The 12,700-nt window shown below is 49.3% G+C and overlaps 1 protein-coding gene across 3 annotated transcripts; it reads right to left on the reverse strand.

The window, feature by feature from the left end:
- Positions 1 to 3,692: 3,692 nt before the first annotated feature.
- On the reverse strand, positions 3,693 to 12,227 carry THNSL2 (threonine synthase like 2). 3 transcript variants are annotated; one of them, XM_017835263.1, is made up of 9 exons: positions 12,095 to 12,227; positions 11,303 to 11,530; positions 10,419 to 10,613; positions 10,001 to 10,153; positions 9,096 to 9,326; positions 8,104 to 8,252; positions 5,297 to 5,422; positions 4,284 to 4,423; positions 3,693 to 4,176 (listed from the first exon to the last, which is right to left on the reverse strand). In XM_017835263.1, the coding sequence occupies exons 2-9, from the start codon at positions 11,523 to 11,525 to the stop codon at positions 3,906 to 3,908; spliced, it is 1,488 nt and encodes a 495-aa protein (XP_017690752.1). In that variant the 5' UTR covers positions 11,526 to 11,530; positions 12,095 to 12,227; the 3' UTR covers positions 3,693 to 3,905. The 3 variants fall into 3 exon arrangements, with proteins under 3 accessions (XP_017690752.1, XP_017690753.1, XP_017690755.1); XM_017835264.1 differs by having other exon boundaries at positions 11,303 to 11,527; positions 12,095 to 12,226; XM_017835266.1 differs by lacking the exon at positions 10,419 to 10,613.
- Between the last annotated feature and the right edge of the window lie 473 nt (positions 12,228 to 12,700).

Here is a 12,700-nt window from a genome sequence, read left to right on the forward strand (position 1 = left end):
AACAAAGTGATCTCCTCTGCCTCGAAAATGCATGAAGCTGCAAGATCTTAAGGGCAAATAAACTTACTTTGATTGCAGGGCTGGGATCTTGGAAGTCGCATTCCTTTAATTTCCTTGAGCTGGTTGCTTTCCCCGTGAAGGACATGTACAGGGAGGTGAGTTTTCAATGGAAACTGGTTTTGCCTCATTTTCCACTTCTCTCCTGTTACAATGAAAGAAGCGCCGAGCTCCGGAGGCCTGCCTGCCTCTTTCTATGCAGACAGAAAGGGCTGGGTGTCTGTGTTTAATTACAGCCTGAAATAACTGCATTTAAAAGACAACAGCAAGCTATTTAATTAATACTTATCATTAGCACACATACGAATGCCTAGCAGCAAATTGCAACAACAAAGCAAGTCCTTCTTTATTTTTTTCCCTTGCACATGGGATAAATTAATTTAAAAAAAAAAAAGTAAACAAATTATTTGCACTAGGTTTGAAATTACTTTTATGGAGTGAGAGTACGGGGACAGTAGGTATCACTCCAGGAGAGCAGAGATGTCTGAGAGCAGAGATGTCTAAGGGCAGGTTTCTCAATCTCCAGTTTTTCAATCTCCAGCTCTCCTGGCCAAGAAGCTTATCTTCATCCATCCATCTATCTATCTTTCTATCTCAGCATTTACACTGGGCTCATCCCCATGTCTGAGCGCCTACTTGTCTTCATACCTGTCCATAAATTACATGGCACCCCCAGGGCCTTATAAATAATAATTCAACTCCCAAACCTTCAGAACACTGTTTTAAAGCATTGGCTTATAATTCACCACGTTGTGGACTCCTCCTCCTAGCTCATAAATGTGACACTGGAGCAGAGGGACGTGGCAGCCCAGTCAGTGGAGTAATTGCCTCCAAATCTGTTCCCTGGGTGGGAGGGGTGGGCTGGGTGGCCACAAGTTGGAAGGTGGGGATGGACATTGTGGCAAAGCACAGGGGAAGGGTGGACTGCTCTGCTCACGGGAAATAGCATCCTCACCTGCAGCCCGGGATTTTATATTCTTCTCAATTTTGTTTTAACCAGTGCTGCAGTCAGCATGTACCCCTTTAATGAATAGCACTCTTAATGGCACTATTAATGACTGGAGTGATGAATCACAGCTTGGCTCTGCTCCTGAAGTCTCCATGGGACCCAACACCAGGTGACAACTGCAAGCTCGGAGGCAGATGGCTTAAAGGGTAGACCCCATGAGTATCCAGATGGATCCCAAGACATTACTTTCTCCTCAAGATACGTAGGAGTTAGGAACACATCCCAGCCACGCCCCTCAGTGTGAAGAGTGTCCTGACCTCTGGGGGAACATGGGATTCCCATGGAGTATGGCCACTGGTTCATGGGCATCACTGTCTCCTGGATCACATGTGTCAGATCTCCTTGTGGTGAGGGACCTGAAACTGGAATTTTTGCTGAAGAAAAGTGTAATCAGCTGATGTATGAGGTGAACTATTTGACAAGTCTGTCCTGGATTTGTGATCAGCTCTGGAAGGGGCAGAACTAATATATTGTTAACATTGGGAGCATGTCAGGCTGCCAGAGACTGCAGCCCCCCAGCAGTGTTGGGTGAGGAGAGACCACTTTTCTGCATGACTTTCCTCCCTCCATTTTCCATCTTTCCATCAAAGCAAGCTGACCTTCCCTCTCAGCCAGAGACCTGAGGATGAGTGAGCAGAGCCCCAAGCTCCTGTTCTGGGGACAGAATGTGAGATCCCAGTGTGAAGCAGCCACAGATGCTGTGGTCCTGAAGCAGGGTGGGACACAGCATGCCCAGGGGGCCAGGTTCATTCCCATATCCCAGGCACTGGCCTGGCACGTGCAGCTGTGCATTTCCCCCTGTGGGAGTGCAGCACCCCCTGCAAGCTGAGCTTGTCTGTGCTCCCTCTGCCTTGGCTCCAGGCATAGAACAGGCTTTTCCTGCTGTGCTTCTGGCCCAGAGATCGCAGAGAGAGTTTTCGTAGTGTCATTCCCCCAAAAAAATCTGATACCCCATAGAGGTATCCTCAGGGATGGTTGAGAATTAAACTCCTTTTCACCCTTCCTGGGCATTGTCTGCAGCGAGGCTAGACCCTTTACCCATCCTACGGCTTCAGGGCATTGGGATGGGAGCATGGAATGTATTCATCAGGCTTTCTGCTTGCAAAACACACCAGGACCTTGGCAGGCTGTGAGTCCAGTCCCACTCACCCATCCTTCCCTGTGTTCCCCAGTGAGGGGTCCGGGTCTGGCCCCTTGCCCTCCTGTCTCCTCCTACTCCAGTCCTGACCAGACAGCTGGGTTTGCAACCTCTTGCTTGGATGTGGAATTTCAGGCCTCTCCCCTCTCACAGGGTGTCTTAAGCTATGATTAAGAGCTAAATTACAACTGGGCAGCCGTCCCCGGCCGAGAGCTGCAAGATTTGGGGAGGCAGCTATTAAAGGTGGTGGAGTCCACTGAGCATAACATCTGCATCAACCAGAGGGGATCGTGGGGCCGAATGGGACCAGGGGGTTTCTCACTGGCACCCCCAGTGACATGCTGCACCAATCTCCACCCTGTGCAAAGCCATCCTTCAGCCTCATGAGGCTGAGGTTAAGGTGCTGCTTAAATAGGAGGTATTTTGCTGGTTTGGCTCTTAAAGAAGGGTGAATGATGGCCTTGTGAAGCATCCTTCCTGGACTCCACCACCATTTTCCTCCCAGCTCCTTGATCCATGCAAGTAGAGCCGTTAGCATTGAAAACATCCAAGTGCTGTGATTTTTTGCATTTTTCAACTAAGCTGTTTCCCTCACCCACGTTAATTGGGATGGGGCAGCCTCAACCCCCCATCCTGGAGAAGGCACAGGTCCCTCCTCTCCTGCAGGGTTTCAGTGGGATGGAAGAAGGTGGCACGGGGCCGGTTGTGCCGGAGGGAGCCAAGGAAAAGTCTTCCTGGGTGCCAGCAAGGCAGCCCAGGCAAAGCTTCCCACTCTTCCCGCACATTCTGCAACATCCCAAGCTGAATCACTTCACAGAACTTACTTTTACCCTGTTAAATGCCACTAAACCTTCAAATTAATCCTCCCATTACAGGACTTCTTTTGATGTCAAAGGGGGAATTTTTTTTGATGGCAGAGGGGGATTTTTCCCCCCGGTATAATTATTCCTATTTTTCTTTCCCCTTTTTTAGGCACAAGAGATTCCTGCCAGATGCATGGCTTGTGGAGGCAGCTCCCACACAAGGTATTTATATATTTATATGTATATGATGGGAACGTGGTATTGAATGACCTGAAGTTTCAGGCAGAGGATAAGGGGAATTTCCCATTTCCTACTCGTTACAGTGGAAGTTGCCCGGGAAGAGTCTGCAGCAGGACTAGGACCAAAAGCCCTGAGATAAAGAACTGCTTTCCAGTGCTGTAAGATAAGCATGTCCAGGGAAAACATCTGCCATTTAACACTATAATTGAGCAAGTTTCAATGCCTGGGAATGATCCCTGCCACTGCCTAAATTACAGGGATGGGTAAAGTGGATTAGTTCCAGTCTTGCATGTGTTTCCCATTGAGCATCTTGGGTATTACTGGGATCACTGGGCTGAACATCCCAGCACGGAGCCAGAATCACTGGATAATGCTCATGAAGCAGTGGGTAGTGCTAAGGAAGCTTTCTGTAATAGCCAGTAAAGATGGAACAGGCAGGTCAATCCAGAGTTTCAATCAGATTTTATGAATTATTAGGACAAAGGGGATACAATTGCAGAGGTCTTTACTAAAAATGTTATGAAATAGTCCATATACTTCAATGGGGAAGTGAGTTCTTGCTAATAAATCATCACATGGAGGCTCCCAGCATAACATGGGGCTTTCCTGGGAACAGAGAATGAGCCCTGGGAGGCATTGGCCAGCTGTGCCCAGTAGCTCAGGTCTGTGTGACTACCTGCCCCCTGATCCTCCACTGCCCCAGGGGTGCAAACTGACTCCCACCCTCTGCCTCCCACCGCTGTGCCACGGCTCCAATCCGCCCCCGGAGCACCTGTGCCCAGTCCTGTCCCCGCTCCAAGGGAGTGGACCTGGTCTCCATTGTTGTCAGGGCAGTGATTTCAGGGGGGATCTGGGGAACCAGGCCAGCTTGGAGCACGGCATCCTGAAATTTGGCTGCGGAGGCTGGAGCTAAGCAACACCGGGGAATGCTGCAAAGGGAAGAAAAGTAAGGAAATTGGGATGTAAGCAAGCCCTGGGCTGGAGATACTGAAGGAACAAGGGGATAGTGATGCTCCAGTCCCCAACACTCCCTCACCTGTCTGGCTGAGAGTAGTGGTAGTGAGCAGCCACGGCAGAGTGGGGGCACAGCAGGTACTGGTTTTCCTCCCAGCAGCGCCGCATGGCTCCAACAATATCCTCGTCGGAGGCTGAGCAGGATCGCAGGGTCTCGGAAAGCTGTGGGAATCAGGGAGGCTTGTTTTGCACAGGGCATCAGCCACAAGCACTCAGCAAAGCAATTCAAAATAGGGAGGCTGGAGGATGGAGCTTCCCAAGGACTGAAGGAAGAGGGGTTGCTGCAGCACTGCTGGGAACAACCCTGGGGACAGAGAGTGAGCAAGGGATTTCCATCCACAGGTGCTGCGAGCGTGGGTGAAAAGGAGCCGAGACTCAGCTCAGCTCTTGGCTGCTATTTCCATGCTCTGAGGGACTTGTAAAACCCACCTCAGTGTAACAGCTCTTCTTGCTTTTAATAAAATCATTACTTAGTACTTATCTTGCTGCGCAAGCAGGAGTAGGCACCAGGCAAAGGATCCTCCTCCCTCCTAGTGAGGGACAGTGATTGGGAATTTGGATGGGAAGAGGCAAGGCTTTGCATCTGGCCCTCTCATAGTTCATACCTTCGGTTTTCTCTGGTATCTCTCTCTGTGTTGTGCTCCCATTTGCCATAAGAGTGAGGCTGAATTGCAGCACCCAAGTCATCAGACCCACTCCCAAACACTCAATTTGTGCCAGCATCTGCTGCACGATGCCTCGGTGCATGGCCAAGGATGGGGTGGTTTCAGATCCTAACTAAATAATTGTAGGCATTTATTAAATTAGTTTTGCAAAGAAGAAAGAGCTTTTTAAAAAAAAAATAAAATTTAAAAGCGGTTTTTAACATCTCAGTGCACACACATTGATATAAAACTTCTGTTCTGGCCTCACACGTAAATTTTTGGTTGGAAGCTCTCCACTATGATTTTTTTATTCTGTAAATGAGTTGAAAATGGTAGTTCTCCTTACACACACACACACACATACATAGTGTTGCGTGTGTCAGGAACTGACCTTTCTGTGCAAATCCTCTGGCAGCTTTAGCCTTTTCGATGCGCTGAATCGTGCCATCAGCGTTTTTATCAGGCTGCTGTCAGAGCCTGAGAGCAGCCACAGGATCCTCTCCACATTGTAAGGCTCCTGGGAAAACAAAGCAATAGGTGAGCAGTGGAAATTCAAGCATTCGTCTCAGGGGAAGAGCACCTGTGTTGATTCTCTGATGTCTCCGTAGGGTTGAGGTCCTACTGCTGAGTTTTTCTTGGTGGTAGCTGGCGTGGGCTTTTTGTCTTCCCCTTACTCACCTACATCCCAAGACAAGTCTTTGGGAACATGATGTCTTTTGGACCTTTGACCTGTTTGACAGTGACCATCAGATTAAAACAGAAAATGCAGGGATAACTGATGAATCAACAGTGTGACCACATCTGTACAATCACCGTGATGAACCCAGGCTAATAACACACTGCGCACTGGAGAACCAGAAATATCCAGCTGTTTACTCAGTGTTGCAGATGCTGAGTGACTCACAGTGACACCCAGCTCCCTGCAGGGCTGGCTGATAATCTTTGAGAACTTATAGGGCACATATAGGGCCTGACTGGCCTGTATGGCTGCGTAGCAATCAGTGTTGCAACACCACAGCAGAGCTCTGTGCAAGACCATAGAGGAGGGTCACAAACCAATTTCTCTTCTCCCTGTCTCATCCCTGCATGTTTACAAGCACTAAGAAACATTCATCCAGTGGTTTGGCTGAGACACCTTGTAGAGACAGACAGGACAAGGAACACCAACTCACAGAGTACTCATCACATCTCCTGGGTTCAAGTGATGGGTTTGAATGAACTTTTCACATCTTTCTGCCTGTGACCTTTTGTCACTCCATCCTGTTCTACCTTGGAGAGTCATCAGGTCCTACTCAGACTTTTGTGTCCTCATCTGGGTGTCTTATGGCCCCAGTTCTGTCCTTCATCTTCCCACCATCACCTCCCAGAGCCTCTAATCTTCAGTCTAGTCTGGGTGTTGCCTGCCCTTTGCTTTAGGTTGTCCCCTGTTTTAGGCTGTCCTCTGCTTCCTAACCTGGCTGTCCTGAGAAGCTACATGTCAGTGTGCCCTGGACTTCAACAACCTGCTCCTAGAAGTTCCTCCAGTACCATGCTCCCGACATCCCTTCTCCTGTCCTTCTTTCTGCTGCTCCCACATCCTTCACACATGCTTCCCCTTCACCCTCCATTCATGCCAGCCTTTTGGTTTCCACTACAGATCTCTGTGTCGACACCAGTAAGCTGAACTGGGCCAGGAGACTGATGCAAGTACTGGCCTTACCATCTAAGTAAGGCTTCTGCTTCTGTCCCAGGCCACCAGAACTGTCCAGAAGAACTTTGGGGCCAAATTTGGAGGACAGATCACACTGGAGACAAAGTTTTGGCGTGTGGACATGAGCTGTGTGGTGCTTCCTGACCTCAGGGCCAGAGAACATCCCCTGGTTGTCTTCAGGTGCTGCAAAGACACAACACCTGCTGTGATTCTCCTGGGATTGCTCCTTACAAGGCTTATCCACACCAGACTTCCTGCTTCACCTGCAACTCTTTAGGAAGCATCTAATGAGAAAATTTTCTCTGCTGTACTTTAGGCTGCAGAAGAGGCAACCTAAAGAGGCTGTGCACTCTCCATCTTTAAAGGTTTCTGATACCCGAATGGAAAATCCCTGAGCAATCTGGTGTGACCTCAGGGCTGACCCTGCTTTAAACAGGCCCCAACTAGAGACCTCCTGAATTCCCCTTAAGAATGAATAGTCTCTTATGCTGTGGAAAAATTTGCATGGATGCTTCAGATGTGAGCTGAACAAAGATGTCCCACGCAGGCGTGGAGAGGGATGTGTAGAGGGATACACCCATCCAGCTCCTCAGCAATCTCAGGATATCACCTTGCCTGACTGCCTGCTGCCATAATCCCAAAGGCTGGCACATGCCTGGGTACCTCAGCAGAGCAGTACTACTGAAAGGACATGGGCCCAGAAAGGAGCCCAGATACCCCTGGAGCTCTGAGGAGCTCCCCAAGTTCATGGCTTGGGAGGAAAGCCAAGCTGCAGAGCACAGCCTGGTGACAGGGGCACAGGGACTTAGTGACTGCAGAGCATGGCAGCCCCTCCAGGCTCCCGGGTCCTCCCAAGGTGTTTGAAAAGCTTTTGGAAAATCCAGGTAACTTAAGGCCACAGAGACACAACACCAAGGGTTTCCCTCTGATCACTTGTTTGGAAGCAGATCCAATCCCTGAGGATCACAGGGTAGGGATGAAACGGGAGGTATTTGCTTCCAGGTGTTTGGTTTCTGTACCTCTACGACTTTTCTTTCTGAGGCCTTTGCCTGCCTGTTGAGACTTGTTTTGCTCTGAGCAAGCTGCAGACAGCCATAAATGAGGCATTTCTTCTGGACTTCCCTACCTTCTTCCTGGTCTCTCCTCTTGCTCTTGGTGGAGCTTTTCAGAAGCATCAACAAAACCCCTGAGACATGGTGGCATTTATAGTTCTGTAGTTGTCACGCGTTGTGAAAGTGTCCCTCTCTTGCTAACCTTGCACAGGACAGAATCTCAGAAACACAGCATTTAACAATGAAGATCACAAAGTCAAGCCCTGAAAAGTGAGGAGGAGGGTGTTTGATCTATCTCAGCTCAGCAGTCTATAGCACAAGTGGTTAATAGGAGTCACACCTCCTAATGCATCACTAAGAGGCACTGCCAGTGGCAGAATTATGCAGGTAGATCGGAGTAAAAGAAAAAAAATTCAATATTTGCTATTTCCCCATTTTGGCCAAGTCACTACATACCTGAATATCCATGGCTGATGCTAATGTAGCCTTCATGCTCTCTGCCACTGAGAAATCTCCATGTTGGACAGTCCTATGAATTATGTCATTGCTGTTCACCACGGCAACAACTCGAATTGGGAGACCCATTTTCTGGGCAATACAGCCAGCTGGGAAAAAACAGTGAAAAATAAATGTGTGCTTGGTGAAGAAACATCCAAAGGAAGTTTAGCAAAGGAGTCATTGTACAAATTGATTGAGCAACTGGCTCAGAAGCAGACACGAATGATATTCCCTGGTGGGCTCTGAGATATCTGTCTCCAGGGGTTTGGTAGAGCACTAGATTATAAAATCCAGGGATGCTCCACCTGCCATTGAACACTGACCTTTGGGCATTTCCATATTTGATGATGGATGGTTAGGGGATGACAGGTCAGGCAGGGGCTGTGCAAGCAAGAGAGATGAAGGTTTTGAGCTTGTTAATGCTGCCTCAGATGGGCAACCTGGAAGTGCAGTAAATATATCAAATCCTTTGTTGCTGTCATAGGACAGTTCTATGCCTATTTTGGGACAGAGGCAATCAAGGGCTCTCATTTAGAAGGCCAGATTATGCAATTATGAGTGGTTCTCTTGACCACACACTACCATGCAAATCAGAGTAGGACTAGGCAGGACTTCACACCTCTGTTAATGTCTCACTTAAGAAATCAGAGCCACAGTATTTTCCCTCTTTTCTTCATCAAACAAGTTCTGTCCTCTCCTAATGTTCCCATCCTCAAGATAGCTACAGTCATCATCAAAGGGTGGTTTGGGTTTTCTGCACCTTGTAAATCATCAGTGACACCTAAATTGAGTAATAAGCATACATGAGTAATAAAATAAAAGTGGTTCTGAAGAAATCCTACCAGAGAGTGGGTGTTTTAATAAATAGCAATACCTAGTATCTGTGAAGTGCTTTTGGTCTATAGATCACAGCATTGTCTCTCTTATCTAACCTATCTTTTTCCCTTTACCTGTGATATTTCCTCCTCCTCCTGTTGGCACAACAATTTCCACCACTGGCAATGGGGTGGTATCCAGGGATGGGGCACACTGAAAGTAAGCATAGAAGAAGTGAGCAATCTGCACCATAATCCTAGACCAGTTGACGGAATTCAGGCTCATCAAATTGTATTTTCTGGCAAAATCGTCATCGGCGAACAGTTCCTTGATGGGCTCATCGATTTCATCGCTGTTCCCATGAGCTGTCAAAAGGAGAAAGGAAAGATTAGATCTGCCAACAGCAGTGCATCAGGCACAAGGTATGTCTGCTCAGAAATAGGGGTTGGTCTCAAGCCCTGGGGTTTGCTGTGGCCCATCTGCCTCAGGGGCTGAGTGGCACCCTGTGGATGTCGGGTGGTTTCTGCAGACGTGGCACTCTGGGTTCCTGCTTATACCAAATATATATTTCCCAAATACGTATTTCCCCTTGTGAGATGCCAAGGTGAGACCTGGCTGAGTAGAAGAGTCCATGAGAACTCAAGCAGCTCAAGCACCCAGTGGTGATGCTGACCCATGGGGATGGCAAGGTGGTAGGGGATGGATCACACAGGAAGGTGAGAAGACAGAAGGCAGAGGTGACTCCAAATCCTTTTAGTGTCAAGAAATGGTGCTGAACTCAGTGTAGCCAAACACCAACTACCTGCATGGAGGCAGCTCTGATCTGTGGCCAGGAGACAAAGGAGCCTTGAACCATTTGGTCACCAAACTGGGGATGCTGTCTCCTGTTAGCAAGATGTCTGGGCATGGTGATGGCAATGACCCGACTGGCTACAGCTGCTAAAGCTGCAAATCCCACTGAGTATCTCCCTGAGACTTTAAGGGTCATGGTTTTGACACAGCAGGGCCATAGAGTGGACAGTCCAACAGCAGTGCCAACCAGCAAAGACGTGGACATTGTCTTCAATGACGGTGGTCATCTGAAGTTCCTGTATCTGAGTGCAGAGCCCCTTGGGCAGCAGAACAAAGATGTCCATGTTCTTCTGCCCTCTCACACTCTCGATGGCCGAGCTCCCTGTGTCCCCTGAAGTTCCTGTTTCAAAGTGAGGAAGCACCAAGAAAAGAAAAAAATTGATGCATCAGTCAAACCTGCATTGCTGCACTTCAAGAAAAGACACAGAGATGCTCCATGAGATGTTTTTGACTAGAGAAGCCACCCTGGCATTGCCTGGAGATCACTCACCAGCTACCCATAAGGCAATACCACCCTGGGGCATCTGTGGGGAGGGCTGTGGGATGGTAGCTCTCAAGGTAAAGGCCTGACCAGAAATGTCATCCCCACAAAGAGACATACTCACCCACCAGAATAGTGACGTGCTTCTGCTTTTTCTCCAAGAAATATTGCAAAAACTGCCCTGTGCAGGACAAGGACAGATCCTTAAATGCAAAAGTAACCCCGTGCCACAGCTCCAAAACATTCAGCCCATCTTTCAGCCTGGATAAATGGACAACATCCTTGTGCCTGAACCTGCTGAAGGCCCTGTCGATCAGGTCTAGAGGGAAAATGGTTAAAGGAGCTGTTAGATTGTTTTTCTGACCCATGGCTTCCTGCACCTGTGTTCTTCATGCTCCTGGTATCTTTCTGCACAACCAAAGACTCTCAGTTGCTGGAGCGGTGACAGACATCCAACAAGTTATTAGTAGTTACTAGGAATAAACCAGCCCAGCTTCATGGTGTTTGATAACTATGCCAAGTAACCCCAGGGGATACTCTACACAATCAGAGAAAACTGTGCTAAAATATAAAATACAGGAAACCTGAGTTTTATCACTATGTGCCGTTGAGACAGAGGTTGCAGCTGCCCTCTGGTGGAGGTGACAGCTCTTAAATGTTGTAAAACATTAAAAATGTGATCTCAAGGAGAGCGTGGAGCAGCAGGAAGCCCTGGAGGGAGGGCAAGTCTGGAGCTCAGCAGAGCAGCCAGGTGACCCAGCAGCGAGCAGGGTCACAGCATCAGCCATTACTACTGAAGTCACCAGAATCCCTATTTGCACACAGGGAACACCTTTTCCTGCAAGGTGACAGAGGAGATCAGGGTACAGAAAGGAGCAGGCAATAGTGCAGCAGGCTCCATCCTCTGGGGGCCACGAGAGGGTGGGGTGTAGGCAGGCAGGTGATTCTGAACACCCTAAAATCCTCGCGCACATCCCCGCGAGCAGCTCCCTGCGTGGCTGCACTCACCACTGAGTGTGTTCCGTGGGACCAGGTCGGCTGGGATGAAGAGGGAGCACAGTTCCTTGACCAGCCCACGGTAGCAGAGGCTGCTCCAGCGCCACAGGGTGTCCCTGTCCAGCGAGGGGATGTTCTGGGGCATGAACAGGCCCCCGTCGGGCGCGTAGCCAGAGAAAAGGGCTCCCTCGAAGTCAACAGCCCTCGTGCCGCCCCGTGTGCTGATGTACTCCATGGCTCCTGGGGAGGGACTGCTGTCACTGCCAGGGACCCAGAGCAGCCCCCTCAACTCCCTCAAAAACTTCCCCTATGGACGCACAGAGCTCCTCAGGGAACAAACCACCTCCTCTCAAAAAAAGTCACAGGGAGCTGGAGCAGCGGGGGCCAGTGAGGGGCATGCGGCATTTTGCAGGGGATGGAAAGGCCGTCTGGGATTTGTGCCAAGGTGGCCGGAGCCTCCTCGTCTTGCTTTCCCTTCACCCTTCCCACCCTGCCCCGGAGACACTTCCCGCCTGAGGAAAAGCCCTGACGGCGCAGAAGCCGCTGCACAAGCACGTCATGTCTCTTGTGGGCTGTTTGCCAAAGCTGGAGCTTTTTTTTAAAAAAAAAAAAAAAAGAAAGAACTGTTTTTAGAGGAGGCTGATTCTGTTCAAAGGGGTTAAACTAAGGACAGGATTTGACTCAGTGCAGGAAGGGCTGAGCTAAATCCTCCGTGTTCACGCAAATCCGACCGAGCAGCCACCGGCGCTGCTGGAAGAGGCCATTTCCCACCCAGATCCCGTGAACTCCCACGACTGTTCCCACCTCGGGCACTTGGGCCAATGCTGCAGCCCCTCGGCAAGGGATGGGCGGCAGGAGAGTGAACAAACAACCTGCTGCCACCGCTTCCAACCCGGTCACCCTTTGCACTTGTGCTCACGGAAAACGTGTCCCCGTTGCAACATGACGATGTTCCCTGCGGAGCAGCCAGCAGAGACAGCCCCCCTGCACCGAGCCTGGGAATGGGAGTATGCTGCAGCTCAGGAGAAATCTAATTGAATATTAGAAGAGAGCTTTTAACATGAGGGTGATCAAGCACAGGACACAGAGGGCTTGTTGTCTCCATTATAACCCCAGCTGAGGAAACGCATTGATCTGATGTAACTGTGAGCTTGGATTTCAATTTGAGATTGAACCTGGTTAAAGCAGGTTTTGGGTCAGAAACATCCTTGCAACGAAGATCAGTCTGTAAGTCAGCTGTGCAAAGGCAAGTGTTCAGCCTCCTAACAGCCCTGTCCCACTGATGGGGAAACTGAGGCAGGAAGGGAGAGGGGACACATGTGGGATTGTGCAAAAAGAAATCAGTTTTCCTTTGCAGGGAATGGCTGTGCATCCCTTTTCTACTTTTTATTTTAATATAATCAGTGCATT

Source organism: Lepidothrix coronata, unplaced genomic scaffold (assembly GCF_001604755.1).
Source record: "Lepidothrix coronata isolate B3197 unplaced genomic scaffold, Lepidothrix_coronata-1.0 Scaffold252, whole genome shotgun sequence".
Taxonomy (NCBI): domain Eukaryota; kingdom Metazoa; phylum Chordata; class Aves; order Passeriformes; family Pipridae; genus Lepidothrix; species Lepidothrix coronata.